The 20,988-nt window shown below is 42.0% G+C and overlaps 2 protein-coding genes across 6 annotated transcripts in view; both read right to left on the bottom strand.

The window, feature by feature from the left end:
* The window catches only part of LRRC43 (leucine rich repeat containing 43), a 107,834-nt gene extending 96,404 nt beyond the window's left edge, over positions 1-11,430 (bottom strand). For 4 of the 5 annotated variants that reach the window (XM_077293134.1, XM_077293137.1, XM_077293135.1 and 1 more), the window contains exons 1-5: positions 11,288-11,430; positions 10,829-11,077; positions 1,745-1,855; positions 1,517-1,656; positions 1,117-1,355 (exon numbers count right to left, since the gene is read on the bottom strand). In XM_077293134.1, the coding sequence (XP_077149249.1) occupies positions 1,117-1,355; positions 1,517-1,656; positions 1,745-1,855; positions 10,829-11,077; positions 11,288-11,374 (826 nt within the window). In that variant the 5' untranslated portion in view covers positions 11,375-11,430. The remainder of the gene's footprint in view (positions 1-1,116; positions 1,356-1,516; positions 1,657-1,744; positions 1,856-10,828; positions 11,078-11,287) is intronic. The other variant, XM_077293136.1, reaches the window with a different exon arrangement.
* Positions 11,431-13,150: 1,720 nt separating this feature from the next.
* MLXIP (MLX interacting protein) overlaps positions 13,151-20,988 on the bottom strand; it is a 102,895-nt gene continuing 95,057 nt past the window's right edge. The window contains exons 13-17 of the mRNA XM_077293133.1: positions 20,773-20,874; positions 18,954-19,081; positions 18,140-18,263; positions 16,959-17,088; positions 13,151-16,811 (exon numbers count right to left, since the gene is read on the bottom strand). Coding sequence (XP_077149248.1) covers positions 16,702-16,811; positions 16,959-17,088; positions 18,140-18,263; positions 18,954-19,081; positions 20,773-20,874 — 594 coding nt within the window. The 3' untranslated portion in view covers positions 13,151-16,701. The remainder of the gene's footprint in view (positions 16,812-16,958; positions 17,089-18,139; positions 18,264-18,953; positions 19,082-20,772; positions 20,875-20,988) is intronic.

The following is a 20,988-nucleotide window of genomic DNA, read 5'->3' as shown; positions in this document are numbered from 1 at the left end:
TGTGCCTGGGTAACTGGGACCTCCGTGCTGACTGCAGCTACAGGGTTTGAATCCTCCATAGCTGACGCTGCCGCTACCGCTGCGCACTACCTACCTCTTTTATCCGATGCTGTTCGTCCCAAACTCCTCCACAGGAGGAACGAGGATGACCGCCCACTGTTCCTGGCCGTGACCCGGAAGTGACGCACGGCGCGGCGAACCAGAAGTTACTCGCCGCCATGCTCCAGCCCGGCGTCCCGAGATGTCAGCGTACCTTCTGGCTCCAGAATCGCTTGCGAAGGGTGCGCCCTTGCAGGAGCGATAAGCAGGTACCTTCCGGGGCATCCTCTGAGGTCGAGAGCCCTCCCCGGGGGAAGAGACCTCCTCTACCAGGAGCAGCGCTGCACTGGTGCTGCTGAGGGACCCGATTACTTGGGTGTCAGCTATACAGAGGACATACAGTGGGAAGGAAGAGGCCGAGCCCCCCCCGATCCACACTCTCTGCATGGGACAGGCGAATCTCTCGTCGTTCCTATCCACCGTGGGACAGGAAAAACACTGAAGGGTGGAGTGGGGAGGGTCCTTTTAAACTCTCGTGGTTTCCTGTCCCACTATGGATAAGAAGGACATCCTCCATGGTGCTGTCAGGTGGTGACCTGGAAAATGATGATAAGGTGAAAATACTCACTTGTCTAATAATTGTGCGCACAGTGTAGTTATAAAATTAGACTGGAAAACTTGCTAATTACTACAGTATAGTAAATTGTATCATAATATCACCTTCCAGTTTCAGAAAACCCCTGTACCGAGACAAAATTTAAAACAAAAAAACAAAGAAACCTGTGCTTCTCTCATCCTTCATGGTTCCAAAGCTCTGCTGGTACTCTTGGTGTCCGTTATTGTCTATGGCACTGATGTTACATCTACAGCGTTGCTGCCAATCAGTGAGCTCAGTTGCTCTGCCTGTATGGTAGGCATGGGCCCTGAACTCACCAATATGCTTATCACCTATCTTTTTTACTGGCTCAGATCTGCAGTTTTCACGGCTTAGTGAATCCACCTCACCAGTAAAGCCTGTTGCATTTTGATACATTTTTCCTGTTATGCTTTGCAAACATGGGTCATTAAGCATCTCACCTTTCTTTTTTGATAGTCCACTGAATTTATATTTTTCATCTGGTAATATTAAAATATCATCCAGAACGCATAGCTTTGGAAGAAAATCTATAGTGTAGCCTCTATATGAGGTGATAAATGTCAGAGGATTTCCTTGTAGCACGAGAATGCGAAGATTTTGTAAAGTAGAGATTGGGGTGACTATATTAAAGAGATCAGTGAGGTCATTGAAACTAAGATCAAGAGAAACCAAATTTGGCCTAGAAAAAAAATATACAAAAGGAAATAATAGTTTTGGTTAAAATGTTTAACAAGTCTCAAAATATGTGTAATAAGAATCACAGAATGTTAATACAAAATATATTAAGTAACTCCTCTCTGATAACAAAAATGTAATCATCTATAAACCAAAGTGTCCTACCAGATATCCACAGTAAGGAATATACTCTCTGAGGAGCACTGAATTCTGTTGTAGGCAAGTCCTAAATGCTGCAATAATGGAGGTGGATTTATACTTAGATCTTTTAAGCTTGAAATATGGTTAGAACATAGCTCCAAAATCTGAAACAAATAACAGTATAAATATCTGTTATTTCTTACTGTGATGAAACCGTTATTAGCCACAGAAGAAAGTCATTAGCATGTTCACCTTTAGATTTCTTGGAAGATTACCAGAATGCACCGTCTTTAATTTATTGGCACTCAACACAAGTTCTACAAGGTTCTGAAATCTAATCAGTTGTGCATCTACTTCAGTTACCTGTGCAGAGGCAAGGGAAATAAAAGTTCAAGAATTTGAGCAGCACAGGTCATTCAACCAAGATGTGCAAGTGATCACTATTAGGTCAGATTCAAAAGGCCACATGGAAACAGGACAGACAAGTCCGCAAAATGGACAAATCCATGTGCAGCTCTGACTGCATGTCGGTCTGGTGCCAGATTTAATAGGCTCCTTTCACATTGTGCTTTTACCAGCGTTCCTTGGTCCCGTCGGGGTGTGCGTCCAGACCCCTCAGAAGGGGATTCAGACGTATGAGCCGAGGGGGTCATAGAATATAATGGCGCTGACAGTCACCGTGTGCTTGGACGTGCAGGACTCCAAGACGTAGACTGAGTGTCCACTTCCAGTCGTACACTTCTTCAAGAATCAGGAACGTCTCACTCCACTACATTCCGTAATCAAGACCGATGAGAAAATCACTGGTCTTGACGAATCTGAGCCCCATAGACTCTGATCCAACAACAGCCAGGTCAAATCCTGATTAAGGCTATGTGCACACGTTTTTGCAAAATCCGCAGGTAAACCGCACTGCGGATTACCCACGGATTTACCGCGGTTTTTGTGCGGATTCCATCTGCGGATTCCTATTGAGGAGCAGGTGTAAACCGCTGCGGAATCCGCACAAAGAATTGACATGCTGCGGAAAAAACACCGCTGCGTTTCTGCGCATTTTTTCCGCAGCATGTGCACTGCGGATTTTGTTTTCCATACGTTTACATGGTACTGTACACCGCATGGAAAACAGCTGCAGATCCGCAGCGTCAAATCCGCAGCGTGTGCACAGACCCTAAGACCGTGCCTCATGAAAGATGCCTAAATGTCACCTGGGAACGGACATGCTCCAAATAAAACATTTATGTTTGGGATGACCAGACACAAGTTGGAATAGTATTTAAGATTGATCTGTAATTTTAACCCCTTCATGACCTTGCAATTTCCTGGTTCTTTTTTTTTTTTTTTTTACATAAAGTTTTATTTTTTCTATCCCCATAGCTGTTTGAGGGCTTGTTTTTTTGTGAGACAAATTGTACTTTTGGATGACACCATTCATTTTATCATGTGATGCACTGGAAATGCCCCAAAAAAGTGAAATCCCACAGCTGCTATGTTTGTTTGTTTATTTATTTTCTTATTTATGATGTTCACTATATGGTAAAACCGACCTGGTAATAGGATTCCCCAGGTCAGTATAAGTACGCAGATACCAAACATGCATAGGTTTGTTGGGTTATTTATTTATTTGTTTTCATTTTTTTTTAAGGGATGAAAAAAAAAATTTGGATTTTCCGAGATCCGTAGTGTTTTCATTTTTCAGGATGTTGCTGTGTGATTGTTTATTTTTTTTGCGCCCTGAGTTGACGTTTTTATTGATACCATTTTTGGTTAGATACAAGGTTTCACTTCTTATTGCAATGTTGCAGCTGATCCTTACCTGCCCATGCCTCCAAACAAATCCACAGGATGCAGTGGACCCATATAGTTAAGATGGAGGTAACCCAGGTGCAAGAATGCCGATGAGGCAACCACTCTTGGCCTACCAATTCATGTAGGGGGCGATTGCTTGGTATATTAACCCCTTACTGACATCGGACGGTATAGTACGTCCGATGTCAGCTCCCCTGCTTTGATGCAGGGCTCCGCGGTGAGCCCGCATCAAAGCCGGGACATGTCAGCTGTTTTGAACAGCTGACATGTGCCCGCAATAGGGCGGGTGAAATCGCGATTCACCCGCCGCTATTAACTAGTTAAATGCCGCTGTCAAACGCAGACAGCGGCATTTAACTACCGCATCCGGCCGGGCGGCTGGAAATTACGTCATCGCCGACCCAGTCACATGATCGGGGGTCGGCGATGTGTCAGGACAGTAGCCATAGAGGTCCTTGAGACCTCTATGGTTACTGATCGCCGGTAGCTGTGAGCGCCACCCTGTGGTCGGCGCTCATGGCACACCTGATTTTCTGCTACATAGCAGCGAACAGCAGATCGCTGCTATGTAGCAGAGGCGATCGTGCTGTGCCTGCTTCTCGCCTCCCATGGAGGCTATTGAAGCATGGCAAAAGTAAAAAAAAAAAAGTAAAAAAAAAAATGTGAAAAAAATAAAAATATAAAAGTTTAAATCACCCTCCTTTCGCCCCAATCAAAATAAATCAATTAAAAAAAAAAAATCAAATCTACACATTTGGTATTGCCACGTTCACAATCGCCCGATCTATCAATAAAAAAAAGCATTAACCTGATCGCTAAACGGCGTAACGAGAAAAAAAAATCGAAACGCCAGAATTAAGTTTTTTTTGGGTCACCGCGACATTGCATTAAAATGCAATAACGGGCGATCAAAAGAACGTATCTGCACCGAATTGGAATCATTAAAAACGCCAGCTCAGCACACAAAAAATAAGCCCTCAACCGACCCCAGATCATGAAAAATGGAGACGCTACGAGTATCGGAAAATGGCGCAATTTTTTTTTTTTTTTTTTAGCAAACTTTGGAATTTTTTTTCACCACTTAGATAAAAAATAACCTAGTCATGTTAGGGGTCTATGAACTCGTAGTGACCTGGAGAATCATAATGACAGGTCAGTTTTAGCATTTAGGGAACCTAGCAAAAAAGCCAAGCAAAAAACAAGTGTGGGATTGCACTTTTTTTGCAATTTCACCGCACTTGGAATTTTTTTCCCGTTTTCTAGTACACGACATGGTCAAACCAATGATGTCGTTCAAAAGTACAACTTGTCCCGCAAAAAATAAGCCCTCACATGGCCAAATTGACGACAAAATAAAAAAGTTATGGCTCTGGGAAGGAGGGGAGTGAAAAACAAACACGGAAAAACGAAAAATCCCACGGTCATGAATGGGTTAATGCACAATAGAGGCTTGTATGGGGCGCTGTTCACACTATGGCAATGCACAGCATCCAGGTTAGCAGCCTAGAAGTTACACCCTTCTATTAAATCAGGCGGGCTGCCCAGCGCTATCCAAATGCATCCCATGTGAACAGACACCACAGTTTACAAGAAAGAATGGACCCAACTGCACCCTGAAAAAAGTGCAAAAAACATATAAAAATGTGAGGTATTAGTTAACCCCTTCATGACCCAGCCTATTTTGGCCTTAATGACCTTGCCGTTTTTTGCAATTCTGACCAGTGTCCCTTTATGAGGTAATAACTCAGGAACACTTCAACGGATCCTAGCGATTCTGAGACTGTTTTTTCGTGACATATTGGGCTTCATGTTAGTGGTAAATTTAGGTCGATAATTTCTGAGTTTATTTGTGAAAAAAACGGAAATTTGGCAAAAATTTTGAAAATTTCACAATTTTCACATTTTGAATTTTTATTCTGTTAAACCAGAGAGTTATGTGACACAAAATAGTTAATAAATAACATTTCCCACATGTCTACTTTACATCAGCACAATTTTGGAAACAAATTTTTTTTTTGCTAGGAAGTTATAAGGGTTAAAATTTGACCAGTGATTTCTCATTTTTACAACAAAATTTACAAAACCATTTTTTTTAGGGACCACCTCACATTTGAAGTCAGTTTGAGGGTTTTATATGGCTGAAAATACCCAAAAGTGACACCATTCTAAAAACTGCACCCCTCAAGGTGCTCAAAACCACATTCAAGAAGTTTATTAACCCTTCAGATGTTTCACAGCAGCAGAAGCAACATGGAAGGAATAAATTAACATTTAACTTTTTAGTCACAAAAATGATCTTTTAGCGAAAAATTTTTTATTTTCCCAAGGGTAAAAGGAGAAACTGGACCACGAACGTTGTTGTCCAATTTGTCCTGAGTACGCTGATACCTCATATGTGGGGGTAAATCACTGTTTGGGCGCACGGCAGGGCTCGGAAGGAAAGGAGCGCCATTTGACTTTTTCAATGAAAAATTGGCTCCAATCTTTAGCGGACACCATGTCGCGTTTGGAGAGCCCCCGTGTGCCTAAACATTGGAGCTCCCCCACAAGTGACCCCATTTTGGAAACTAGACCCCCCAAGGAACTTATCTAGAAGCAAAGTGAGCACTTTAAACCCCCAGGTGCTTCACAAATTGATCCGTAAAAATTAAACAGTACTTTTTTTTCACAAAAAAATTATTTTAGCCTCAGTTTTTTCATTTTCACATGGGCAACAGGATAAAATGGATCTTAAAATTTGTTGGACAATTTCTCCTGAGTACACCGATACCTCACATGTGGGGGTAAACCACTGTTTGGGCACATGGTAAGGCTCGGAAGGGAAGGAGCGCCATTTGACTTTTTGAATGAAAAATTATCTCCATCGCTAGCAGACACCATGTCGCGTTTGGAGAGCTCCTGTGTGCCTAAACATTGGAGCTCCCCTACAAGTGACCCCATTTTGGAAACTAGACCCCCCAAGGAACTTATCTAGATGCATAGTGAGCACTTATAACCCCCAGGTGCTTCACAGAAGTTTATAACGCAGAGCCGTCAAAATAAAAAATAATTTTTCTTTCCTCGAAAATGATTTTTAGCCCAGAATTTTTTATTTTCCCAAGGGTAATAGGAGAAATTGGACCCCAAATGTTGTTGTCCAGTTTGTTGTGAGTACGCTGATACCCCATATGTGGGGGTAAACCACTGTTTGGGCGCACGTCAGGGCTCGGAAGGGAAGTAGTGACATTTGAAATGCAGACTTTGATGGAATGGTCTGCGGGCATCACGTTGCATTTGCAGAGCCCTGATGTGCCTAAATAGTAGAAACACCCCACAAGTGACCCCATTTTGGAAACTAGACCCCCGAAGGAACTTATCTAGATGTGTGGTGAGCACTTTCAACCCCCAAGTGCTTCACAGAAGTTAATGCAGAGCCGTGAAAATAAAAAATAATTGTTTTTTCCTCAAAAATTATGTTTTAGCAAGTAATTTTTTATTTTTGCAAGGGTAACAGGAGAAATTGGACCCCAACAGTGGTTGCTCAGTTTGTCCTGAGTACGCTGGTACCCCAAATGTGGGGGTACACCACTGTTTGGGCGCACGTCGGGGCTTGGAAGGGAGGGAGCACCATTTGACTTTTTGAACGCAAGATTGGCTGGAATCAATCGTGGCGCCATGTTGCGTTTGGAGACCCCTGATGTGCCCAAACAGTGGAAACCCCTCAATTCTAACTTCAACACTAACCCCAACACACCCCTAATCCTAATCCCAACTGTAGCCATAACCCTAATCACAACCCTAACCCCAACACACCCCTAACCCCAACACACCCGTAACCCTAATTCCAACCCTAATCCTAACCCCAACCCTAACCCTAATTCCAACCCTAACCACAACTGTAACCCCAACACACCCCTAACCCTATCCGTAACCCTAACCACAAGCCTAATCTTAACCCTATTTCCAACCCTAGCCCTAAGGCTATGTGCCCACGATGCGGATTCGTGTGAGATTTTTCCGCACGATTTTTGAAAAATCTGCAGGTAAAAGGCACTGCGTTTTACCTGCGGATTTACAGCAGATTTCCAGTGTTTTTTTGTGCGGATTTCACCTGCGGATTCCTATTGAGGAACAGGTGTAAAACGCTGCGGAATCCTCACAAAGAATTGACATGCTGCGGAAAATACAACGCAGCGTTTCTGCACGGAATTTTCCGCACCATGGGCACAGCGGATTTGGTTTTCCATAGGTGTACATGGTACTGTAAACCTGATGGAAAACTGCTACGAATTCGCAGCGGCCAATCCGCTGCGGATCCGCGGCCAATCCGCTGCGGATCCGCGGCCAATCCGCTGCGGATCCGCAGCCAAATCCGCACTGTGTGCACATGCCATAACCCTAACCCTACCCTAACCCTACCCGTAACCCTACCCTAGTTCTAACCCTAACCCTAGTGGAAAAAGAAAAAAAAAAATATTTTCTTTATTTTATTATTGTCCCTACCTATGGGGGTGATAAAGGGGGGGGTTTATTTATTATTTTTTTATTTTGATCGCTGTGATAGAACCTACCACAGCGATCAAAATGTACTTGTAACTCATCTGCCGGCCGGCAGATTCGGCGGGCGCACTGCGCATGCGCCCGCCATTTTGGAAGATGGCGGCGCCCAGGGAGAAGACGGACCGACTTCGGGAGGCTCGGTAAGTATGAGGGGGTGGTGGGGGGGTGGATCGGAGCACAGGGGGGGGAGGATCGGAGGACGGGGGGAGCGGACAGGAGCACGGGGGAGCGGACAGGATGGAGGGGGGTACCGGACAGAACAGAGGACTGGGGAGGAGATCGGGGGCGGTGGGGGGGGGGGGCAGAACATGATTTCCAGCCATGGCAGATGCTATTGCAGCATCGGCCATGGCTGGATTGCAATATTTCACCATTTTCATAGCGATCGTAGCCACGTGGGGGCAAAGCCACCCCCCCTGGGCTGAAGTACAACTCCCCCTCTCCCTGCAGATCGGGTGAAATAGGACTTAACCCTTTCACCCGATCTGCAGGGACGCGATCATTCCATGACGCCACATAGGCGTCATGGGTCGGATTGGCACCGACTTTCATGACGCCTACGTGGCGTCAAAGGTCGGGAAGGGGTTAATATTTTGGCCAAAATACGTAAGCTCGTAACCCACGTCACGGATTGGTATGTTGTGAGTGGCTGCCTCATCGGTATTTCTGCACCTGTGTTACCTCCATCTTAACTACATGGGTCCACTGCATCCTGTTAGTGCATTTGTTTGGAGGCCTGGGCAGGTAAGGATCTCTGCCCTTTTGCTGTATTTTTGGAGGATTTTCAAGTCCTCTTTTTTGTGCTATTGCTATGGCGGGGGCCAAAATATTAACTAATAACTCACATTTTTATGTGTCTTTTTTGCACTTTTTTCAGGGTGCAGTTGGGCCCATTTTGTCTTGGAAACTGTGGTGCCTGTTCACATGGAGTGCATTTTGATGCTGGGCAGCCCGTCTGATCTAAAAGAAGGGTATAACTAAAAGAAGGGTAGGCTATTATTATTATTATAGGCTGTTAACCTGGATGCTGTGCATTGCCATAGTGTGAACAGCACCACAGCACCTGCATACATTGTGCAGTAATATACAAAGCAACCGCCCCCTCCATGAATTGGCAGGCTGTGAGCGGTTGCCTCGTTGGTATTCTTGCACCTATGTTACCTCTATCTTAACTATATGGGTCCACTGCATCCTGTTAGTGCATTTGTTTGGAGGCCTGGGCAGGTAAGGATCTTTGCTTTTTTGCTGTATTTTTTTATGATTTTCAAGTCTTTTTTTGTGCTATTGCTGTTTAATGTTGCAGCTGCCCAAAATCGTAATTCTGGCATTTTGAGTTTTTTTAAATTTCTTTACGCAGTTTACCGATCGGATTAATTTATTTTATATTTTCATAGATCGGACATTTATGAACGCAGTGATACCAAATGTGTATTATTTTTTAGTTTTATTTTTAATGGGGCAAAAGGCGGGTGATTTGAACTTCTGTATAGCAGAAATCACAATGGCCAGCATTCACAGAAGGATCGTGATGACAGGAACAGGGGTCATCAGCAGACCCCCTGGCTGTCATGACAACCCATCGGCGCCCCACGATCACGTGACAAGGGCACTGATGTGTGGGATAAGTGACGCACTGCCAGCTGGGGCATGATAAATTCCACTGACAAGTGACTGGACAGAGGGATTTAACTAGTTATTAGCTGCGGGCTAAAAGCTTTGAGACTTGAGCAAATTTTGGTTTTCACAATGTTTTCTTTTTCAGTGTTTTAGTTCTTTTAGTCAAATGTTTCTATGGTTACTGAAATATAATTGTAAGCATTTCATTAGTATTTAGCATGCTGGATATCAGAACCAATATTTGTCAGTCTCCAAAGTTTTGGCCACAACTGTAGCTTCCTGATTTTTTAGGCAGTCTAAATAGGCTGTCAATTAACTGAGGAACGAGCAAAATGATTTTTGGTTTGCACAAAAGATAATAATCTTTACTTTTATATAGCGCTAACAGTTTTTTTGCACACATCACTGCTGTCCCCATTGGGGCTCACAATCCAAAATCCCTATCAGTATGTCTTTGGAATGTGGGAGGAAACCGGAGCACCCAGAGGAAATCCACGCAAATACAGAGAGAACATATAAACTCCTTGCAGATGTTGTCCTTGGTGGGATTTGAACCCAGGACTGCAAGGCTGCAGTGCTAACCACTAAGCCACCGTGCTCAACAACGCATCGTCCGCTGTAACCTTTGTAGAGTAATTTATTGCTTTTACTGAATGTCAATAGCATACATATTATGCCCTTAAGGTTGGACAATCTAATAAGGGATGTAATTTCAACAATTACACCAATAACCAAAAATTTGGGCATCAGAGTGACCCAGTCGTTAGCACTGTTGCTTTACAGTTCTGGGTTCCTAAGTTCTATCTCCACCAAGAACATATGCAAGGAGTTTGCGTGTTTTTCCCGTGTTTGGGTTTTCTCCAGTTTCCGCCCACACTCCAAAGACATACTGATAGGAAATGTAGACTGTGAGCCCCAATGAGGACAGATGATGTGTGTGAAGTGCGGTGGTAATGAATGGCACTATATAATCGACTAAAATAAATACAAAACTCTAAAAGCCAATTGACATTTTAAAATATAAAACTTTGCAAGAAACATCCATTGTAAGAAAAAAAATCAAAACACGGTTCTCTTTCTTGCTGAGCTACTATGCAATATAATAAACTGTGTGACTACCATATTAGCAGTCACAACACCTTCTAGGAGGTCACGCAGCTAAAAGGGCCTGTGGCCACTAACAAGTAGGTGCAATTAGTTATCACTGTGGATGATGAAATGGAGCAGTGGGCAACTGCATTCAGAGGACTCGAAAACCCAGGAAGTAGGCATCGCTGACAGTGGGTGGAAGTTTTAACAATGAAACATCAGACAGTGTAGGGGTCCTAATATGGGACCATCATTCAATACAGATTACACATATCCACCCACCTCTTTATCAACTACTCTGAGCTGTTTGAAGTAAGAACAGATGAACTGATCGGTGAGGTTTTCTGGACATTTGGTTGCAAGTTCCCTCAAGTGCTGAACTTCAGAATTGAACTTGTCATTAGGTTCCCATGGTGAGCCTGGCTGCTTCAGGAGATCACGAAGAGTGTCCTGGGTCTCCAAATCTAGGTCACTGTCATCCCAATAGGTGCCTGGAGAAGGTCTTTTTCCAGCTAACTGGTGAGATTTGTTCTAAGCAGAAGTATAAACTTACGATTAATCTCAACAAGGACACAGGTTGACATAGATGGATAATAAAGAGACCCTTGCTTCATTCTCACAGCTCAACAGACCAAGTGACTAGAATATACAGCAGGTCATCACTTTGTATAAATGGAAAGGGAGAAGCAAACCAGAACCACAGGGATGAGGACATTATAGATGAAGGATGTGAGGAATTACCCAGCTCCCGGTACCGCAAGGAAAAGATCTCAAGCACAGAGCTTCCAGCTGCTGTCTCACAGCCTCAGACACGGTGATGGGATCCATGAGGACATCTCAGCACTGTCACCAATACTGGAACAGAGAGCAACGTGTGTACAAGATTCTACAGGAACATTCTTAGTTGCCTGGAGACAGCATTCTGTTGCTTGGTAACCACACAATATCCTGTTGGGCCAGTACTGAAGTTTCTTTGTATTCTTGGCTTTTACATGATCTTGGCCAGACCATATGATGTACACAGTAAAATACGGAATAATTTGGGCTGATGTTCCTACAGTAGCATTTGCATCTAGAAACACCACAGGACTAACATGGTTTAGTCATAAACCTTCACCCACCAATAGCTGCATGTCCCAGTGGTTCATCAGTAGTGAAGTATAGGCAGCGGATACACCATGGATTTTATATCCAGATTCGAGCATTACAGTTAAATTAGACAAAGTTTGAATCAAATCTCACCCAAACTCTACAGCAAGAAATCAGCGTGGAAATAATCTGGTGGTGTGCATTTTAGATCTGCCGCATGTAAAGGTATTGTGCAGATTTTACTGCAATGCATGGGGTGAAATCCACAGCAAATTCTGCAGCGAATACACAACTTCCCCCCCCCCCCCCCAATTTCCCTGAAGAATATATTCTGACAGAATGGTTGCAAGAATTTACTACTGGCTCATTCATTATGCACGTGACATGCTGCAGAAACTTCATTTATATCCATGGAGGAAAGCTGCAGAGGTAATGAATATTCCAGATATGAATGAAAGGTTGCAGCAAAAGCAATATCTTCTGTTATTAATCCTCCACCTTCCTACCAATCTCAAACAGAATCTGTCAGCAGGATTTCGATTTCACTCCCCAAACTACATATGCATGTAATTCTTTCTAATAAAAGTCTAGCAATACCTTTACATGGCCGGTCCTTTCCTCCATTATTGAGAAATCCGTGTTCGAGGCTTCGGATCTACAGTAGCTCTTCAGCCTATCACTCTGACAGTACTCCCCGGCATCTCCTGCTTGTCCGAAGATGCCTTTGCCTGACTAATCATCCTGCCAGATAATGAAATTAGCTTTATCAAATCAAGTATTTCTGTAGTCTGTTTGCAGCTGGATGTGGATGATGAAGCCGTTGCTCCTAGACACACAGGGACCGATTCATCAAGTAGTTTTCAGGCGCAAAAACTTGCAATGTTGCTCATATTAGCAACTTTTTGCATTTTTATGCCAGGCCCGCCAACTATTTTATGAAGTGGGACAAGCTAGCATGAATTCTGAATGTAGGGCAGACTGACATACTATTCTGTTAGTGAATTTGGCACATCTTACTCCAGTCTTGATGAATCTGGCCCATACACTTACACAAATAATAGCAGATGAAGGCAATCAGAAGTGTCAAGAACGGTCTTGCAGAAAAGATGTCATCCAATGCGGTTGTCCTATGGTGTGAAAGGTCAGCATTCTGAGTTCAGGGTCTTTTTTTCCCATAAGGGACATAACCACTTGACTATGGTGGATACCTATTATACACTTTATATACCATCCATGATCCATTGTATCATTTCCTGCAAAATAATTTTGAGGGAGGAACGAAACCTTCTTTCTCTGTCCATTACTAGAGTTTGGTACTCCGAGGCACAGTTTATACTGACGGCAAAGGTAGACGTCGCACTCAGATCCTGGTGCCTAGTGGGCGTTAGGGTTTCTCTGATTTACAATCCAACATTATAAATGGGAAGTGAGGCCTCGGAGCTTCACATTATATTTTTACAACACATGTAAAAATTCCTCTATACTAAATTCAATTTAAAACAACAACTCAGAATATCAAATGTTTATTGCTTTATTCCGCGGCTGGTAAACATTACACCCATGCATGGGACTACAAATTCCATCAGCAAGTAATAGACTGTTATATATAGAGTGTTCATCTTTAACCTTGTGCGAAGGTTTATAAAATGAAAAAAAAAAATGACATAAGAATGGGAAATGCCACGAAAGGTAGTTATTGCAAAAAAATTAAATAAAAAGGAAAATAACTTTTCAGCAACAGTCCAAGAGTAAAATATTACAAAGTTTGTCTCTTATACTGTGCAGCTAATTGTATATATTTTACATACACGTATCATCCACACATGTAAAACACAGAGGTAAAAATTAGGGGTGCAGTATCTATTTAAAGGGAAAAAAAAAAAAAAAAAGTGTTGAATGCCAACATGCTGTACACCAAAAATGGAGGCATTGCATGTTTGTCTATTAGGTTTTGTGTCCGTCTATAACGGAAGCCTGAAGAACCACTTATGAGGCCACATTTACAGAAGAGCAAACATACCTTCAATGTATAAATCGCCTCTTTTGTGGGTTTCTTTTCTTGCTCTGCTTTAAAATGGAAACAACTTCACTTGAAAATGATTCTAGACCTTAAAAAGGACCCATCCCGCTTGTTTTGTATATCGTACACATGCTTAGATTATCCAGACAACCCTTTATCTCCTACAAGCCCTTACAAAATGCTTAACACTGTATCCTACATCTTATGATAGTTTATCAGCCATTTAAACTTGCATTAACATAGTTACTTTATCCCCTGAAATGCAGCAAGTACAAAAAAAACAAGTTTATATAATAAAACATTCTTGACCAATTTATTGTCTCATTTCCAAATCCCCATTAATAAATCATGCAAAGCCGAGAAATGGACAAATACATAAGATTCCATAAAATCTGAGCACTAGGAACAACTTTGCATTGAAAGTATTTTTATATTGTGCCAGAAATTAAACATTCACCCTTTGTGAAATAATCATCAATTTACAGGGAAGGCTTAAAGGGGATTCCCATAAACAAAATAAATCGTCTATAGACCGTATAGGTGATCAAAGGCCTGACTGCTGATACCTCGCCATTCACAAGAATGATGACCCCATAGTCCCTTGTATGACTGGTGCAGTACTGAGCATGTGTGTCAACTGCTCTATTGGTCACACATGCTCACTACCACTCCACTCACACGGTTATGTTTTAGGTCCCATAATTACAAGGGGGTTCAGCTACGGAGACCCTCACCAATCATACATATCTATGGATCGGTAATATATTTTGTTTACAGAACAAGCCCTTTAACACGAGTTCTTTTGATATGGAAGAAACATTTTGCCATGTTCATTTAAGTAAAAGAAAAATGTTTCTGGGTCCGTAAAGGACCTTTAGCGGCTTGTTTTGTACATCATTAGTCTCATACTGTAAACCAAGCTTAGACCAGTACAGGAGGTATTTGACTAGATCCAGCAGAGCCTATTGGAATGCAGGCAATAGTCTAATGAAACAGGGTCTGACATACAATACGTGCCAATATTTTATGTATTTTGGGAGATAGAACAAAAAAGTTTTACATTAAAAGTAGTAACAATATAACCACTTGACATTTTTTAACTATAAATACAATTTAAAATCAACTCAACTTTCCCCAAGTTTGGCAACAGTTCCCAGAAAAAAAAAAAAAAGAAGTGACACTGGCCAGGCATGCAGCAGTCTGTAAGAACATCATGTAACATAGAATTCTTTAAAAAAAAAAAAAAAAAGTAAAATAAAATACTCATTCCAAGCTTATATTTGAGCTTGCCTTGACGGCAATGGAGAGGCAGAATAGCAGAAACCTCAGCAAATCTTCATTTACCACCATCACAGTGTTACCGTAATAGAGCTTGTAAACCCTAGATTCATTAAAAAAAAAAAAAAAAAAAAAGAGAACGTCCTGGCATGACACTTCATTGCAAAATCATTTCGAAAATTTAAACAAGCTAGCGAAAACCTGAGTCAATTAACATGTAACATAAAACCTAATGTGTGATTGTGAATCTAATACTGAAAGATGTTCAGTTCTTTTATTACATAGCAGTGAATGAAAAACACCAATAAACTCTACAGAACAGTCCCAATAATGCGATGGCTTACCCAAGCTTGAAGAATGTCTGTGCTAGTGTCCCTATAACACTTTTTTGCCTTTTCTTTGACAGTTATCACAAGGGCACAGGGCCTCATAACAAGCAAATAGAATTACGGCGGGTTTAAAATGGCTGACTTGCAAGCGTTATAGGACTACCAATCAGCTACATATTTGGTGGTCGATAAATAGGCAGACTGTATATCCCATGCACACAGAATAATTTGTATAAAATTGTTCTCGGCAGCACATCATCCTGTGTAAACAGTTTAAGTGCTGCCGAGAACAAGGATTTTTTTTCTAAGCTAGTGAAAAGACAATTTAACATTTTGCTTGTTTGCCATGTGATTGGCAGCCTGTCTATGTTGCCTGATTATTGGAAAACAAGCTTTCCTAAGATTGTTCCTGATAATCGTGCAGTGTAAATGCATCCTTAGGCTGCATTCACATGTCTGCGTGTTACTCGGACCAGCTAACCTACACTTGACAGCATTCATATATGCCATTAAAACTTATAAACTTCAGATAAGGAGACCAGAGGACACAGTTCGTGAATCGCTGTCCGTATACGGACCATCACACACCGCTGTGTTAATGAGGCCTTAGTAGCAAAGGTAAGACAATGGGTGGATGCTGTGAGGGCTAATGACTCCATGGATAATAGGGGATTGCAAGGGAAAATAAGTACAGACATTAGGATGCAAGAACAGAAGTTCTAATAGTAACCAGTTCTACCGGTATTGGCTTCTAACTTCTACCTCTAAAAACTTGTCATGGAATAAAGCGGTTCATAAGCATTACACAGCCGTCAGCTGAACCAGCATACAGACAGCCATCATTTCAGAATCCCCCAACTACGAGCATGTTCAGCCAAACTATTTTTTTTTTTTTAGTTGATCAAGAGGGTAACTAATTAATAATCCACAAAGCGATACTCCTCTCCAGTAAAAATAAAAATAGGAAAATGACAAAAAAAAAGCCACACTAAACTATATCCCATCCTCGAAATGTAGACATTCTACTTTTAAACCTCCTATTACATAGAACTTGTGGGCATTCTGTTTCCATCACTACGGACCATTTCATCACCACAAAACTTTAAATACATTGGCTTTAAGGGTGCAATAAAAACAAAAATCTTTATCAATTACATCACTAAAATGTATTTCCCTTTGACTGTATCAGAAACTCGGCATCCACTTTATCAGCTTTGTTGCAGTGGTCAGTGCAAAAGGTTTCCAGTCATTTCTGCTCTTTGTAGAAGAGATGCCTTACAAGATCACCAAGACAGGGATTCCCTGACTGCAGCCGACGACCAACCACCGGTGGTGTCAACATGGATGCTCAGGTGGAGTGTTGAAAGACGTCTCACGGAGAGCAATGCAGGGTAACAGCACAAGCTTTTCTCTCCACTTAGGGAGAAGTTCATCCGTTATCAAGTCTTGCTGTTCTTAGTGACAGCTTGTTTGGCTTGTTCCGGCAAACTTAATGGATCAGATAAGATGGACGTTGTCGTGCTCAGATAACGCAATGTCTTTAGCACCACTGAAGGAGAGATGAAGATTTGGAAGATTAAATCAGTAGTCATTTTGTTTTAGTATAGTTATTGATAAAATATTAAAACTGTGAAAACATTACCAGTTAAACATCTCACAATCCGTACGCATGTACAAGGGGCATTACAGTACTTACTGGGCCTCAAAGCCGGGAGAGAGCAATGTAACTCTAGCCATTCTAGAGTGGTACTGTATAACTCATCGATGTTGGTGGTAGATACCATCTCATTGAAAGAGTCAAACAATGGTTTGATGATGATGCTGAACTGGATTGGTAATTGAGTTAAGGAGTATAACACATGAGCACATTCTATATTATAAATCCAGCTCTTGGTCACAGTCATGAAGATCTGCATCTCCCCATGCTTTAATTTACTTCTAAGTAGCCATATCAGTTGGTCTGTTTTCATCTACTAGGACATTATCTATCCCCAGTGCTGAATTCACAGCTACACTGCTCAGTACAGCTGTACAATGGCCTCCATGCTGTTGATTCTAAATATGTGGCACAGAGATAGACATGAGGGGATTCCTGCTCACCTGGGTTTGCCAGGTATAGGAGACATCATAGAGGCTAATCTTTACTTCTGGTTCCTCATGTACACACATGACCACTTATTTTGACATGTCACCCGACATGACATGTAGTCCGTACCTAGCACAATAATTTGTGGCATCCTATTTCTACTAGGAACTGGTGGGCAATCATAACAATTAACTAAGTGACAAGGGAGCATCAGTAACACACCATAATGTAAGAAATAATCACATAAAAAAAAATGCATTAATTGCTCTCATTGTTTAACTATCAGGAAAATACAGGAAGTTATTAAAAATAACATCTCTAGAATTTTTTTTTTTTTTTTTTTTAGCATTTCTACATCTGCTAATCACTCATAGCCACCTAAAATTCCACCCCTTAAACAGATTGCGGCGGTCCACCCCTTTTCTTGTGTTAGGTCTGCATTTAGACTGGGGAAGGCATCTGCTGACATGAAGAGGAAAGAACATAGCCCAGATACACAGAAAGGATTTATATTTTTAGATTTCTCAATTTTAACTATAATATGAGACAACAAATGGATGAGCGAAAATAAAGCAATTAAGGATGGAAGTTCTTTGATATTTTAATTCTTTGTTGTAAATTTTTCTGTGTTAAGTGTTACTTTAAGGTTTTTGTGGAGAAACAAATGATATCAAACACCAGGTACATGATGTTTTGATTCCGAGGCTGAATATTCTAGCTCTGAAATCAAGTTATATTATATCTTGACACTTTCATAAAACACACTGCTCGAACCACACCAAAAAGGATACAATCCAGAACTTCCAGTTTTCAAGTGTTCTGCTTTTCACATACTTGTCAAACAGATCCCTTATGTGATCAACCCTTTGAGGAGTGACCGGTACCCCAGTGGCAGGAAGTTGCTCTTGATAGGAACTGAAAACAACAGCAAGTTTATTAAAAACTTATACCTTCTTAAAAACATACAAAAGAAATCATAAAAATGAACAACAAATCTTTATTATCTGTCTCATTCAATATTACATTTATTTTGTTCGGCTCAACCCTACACCATTTTCTCTCTTCACTTTAGAGACATGTAGGCCCTTAAACCTGAAATTAACATTCTGACCAACAGGGGTGGTCCAGACTCATAAATATCAGTTGTTTCGGATTTCCAGACAAAAGGGAGGTCATATGGACTTGAACAAAAACAACCGATTTCCAGCATTTACTGCCAACTAGAAAGGCGTTAGAATTTTGTGCCAGAGTTCCAGGAATGTTGCGTCAGATGATTAAAGTCAGGATGGTGCCAAATGAGTTTAGGGTGCTCTATATTGAATATCTTTGGTTATTGGTGCTCTTGTGTTCTCCATGAGAGCGCCACTACCAGACATCTCTAGCAGCTTGCCTCAAGGAAAACAAATGGATTCAGTCCAAAATCGGACATGCTGGATCATCATCTCCCCTGACAATCATCTGTTCCAAGACCCCATACCCATTGTCATCCAGACCCATCAATATCGCAGGAGTTCAGTCGACATTAGAACAAGGTGTACGGCGGCTTTAGTCGAATTTGGCACTATGCAGGATACTGATTTGTCCAAATATTACCGACATACAAACCTGATGGCAAGATGCAACTCTTCCACCTCTTCCCTGAGTCGCCTGGTTTCTTCTAACACTTGAGTCCTCTCTTGCTGAAGTTTGGCAATATACTCAACAGTTTTCTGTAGGGTAATTGCATGGCTAATCTGTAGGAAAAGTCCAAAAAATCATGATGAATCATAACGTGCTATGCTGCAAAGACATGAGACTTAACATAACAGATAACAGTTTGGTATTGTTTCTTCAGAGAGTAGCTAGAGAAAGGGGTGCTATGTGTCCAGATATTTGGCGCTGGTGTTGTAAGGGAGATGGGCATGTAAGAGACTGAACCAAAAAGACATTAAGACATTCTACCTTGGTTAACCTGTTACCTTGCTGGATTAAGGCAATGAACTGTATTTTTGCCCTGGCTAAGGGAAAGTATGGGTCTCGGACTTCTTTAAAGCAACCAAAATATAGGAATTCCACATATTTGACTAAAACTGCTTTGAGAAATTGTTCCATAAACATTTATCAAAGTACCTTTAGGATAAATGATCAACGTCCGATTGCTTGGAGCTTCACTGCTGAGACCCCCACTGATCTGGAGAACTAGGAATGGAGCAGTTGTAACGTAACCTCACTACATCTCCATTCCCAAAAGGGATATTGGGAGCCCCATCCTTGGTGGGTTTCTCAACATTCAGGTTCCCCACCAATCATAACTATCATTTATCCTGTAGATAAGTCATATGTGTGTAATAGTATGCAGGTACGGAGTATGTCACCACGGAACAGACAGACCAACAGTTGAGGGGTTTAATAATAGGAATCAGGTTCTCCTCACAGGGAGGAAGCAATGGGAAATAACTAGCAATAAAACAGTGCAAAAATATGGGAGTCAAACATTGTAACAGGAGTAATCAAGATTTCTTGAGAAAAGAACACTTATCAGTCTGATGAGGACTTGCTTGAAGGGTCGTCTTCTCCAACGTAGGCGCCGAGAAACAGCGGCACTTGTCGTCCCTCTGTTGTCCATGGGCTGAGTAGTCTCTAGGAGCCCGCTGCCTGGGGTTTCGGGAGTTAGTGGTATGCACAGGCTCTGAGTCTTTAGCTTTTACAGTACAGCCAGGAATCAGGGGCTCTGCACTGTTAAGTCTCTGTACCAGGAATCAGTGTCTCTGTACTGATACCGTGGGGACAGGGGGTCGAAGTCTCTGCACGGGCCAATGTCTCTACACGGGTCTCAAAGCGCCCCTCTCCAGTCACAGCAGAGTCCGCTTTCAAGTACTCACAAGATGCAGTCTTTCTGGGCAGTCTCCCTGTATTTGTCCTCAGACCGGTAGCTCTCCCTCTCCCAGAGCGCAGCTGCACGCTGCTCTGTCCCTTGCGCCCGTGCCTTTCCCGCTCCCTGCCCGCTTCCTTCCTGTCCCAGTCTCCAAGTATGCCCCCTGGGGAACCTGCAGCACAGCTCAATGGTTCCAGGCACAGAGCCGAGAAGGTAACCGCCCCCAGACTCTTCTGGTGTTTCACCTCCTTACATGTGCTTAGTATAAGAGATCTAGATATCCTGACAAATTAGAGCAGGGTTATGTCTCATGTATTACTTTTAACATGATGATTAGCAAGGTGGCAGATTATTCTGCAGAACGCAAGTTTTGGTCTCCATCACAGTATCCACGAGGACTGACCTCCTTTGATAGAGAGTTTGGTAAATGCACTTTAGGAAGACAAGCGCATATATGTTTTCTTTAACTGTCTGGAACGTATTATGGATGTCCATTGTAGTGGAACATTACACCACACAAACCCTAGAAGAAGCCATAAAGTGAAGATTAAATGCAGGCGATTCATTTACCGGTTTGTTGCTTGAGGACACAAAACTGTTCAGTGTGTTGAAGGCAAGCTTTATATTAAACCTCCTCTTCTGTTCTGCAGAAATATGCTTCAACCTTTGAGTCTGTAAAATAATTGGTTTGAAAGAACCATAAATTGTGAATTTCACTATGAAAGCAATATAAGGGATTAACAGAAAGACTGATTGATGGCGGGCTAGGTAATTGGTCATAAATAG

The sequence above is a fragment of the Ranitomeya variabilis genome, chromosome 1, assembly GCF_051348905.1.
Source record: "Ranitomeya variabilis isolate aRanVar5 chromosome 1, aRanVar5.hap1, whole genome shotgun sequence".
NCBI lineage: Eukaryota > Metazoa > Chordata > Amphibia > Anura > Dendrobatidae > Ranitomeya > Ranitomeya variabilis.
This window is presented reverse-complemented; position numbering and strand designations above follow the sequence as displayed.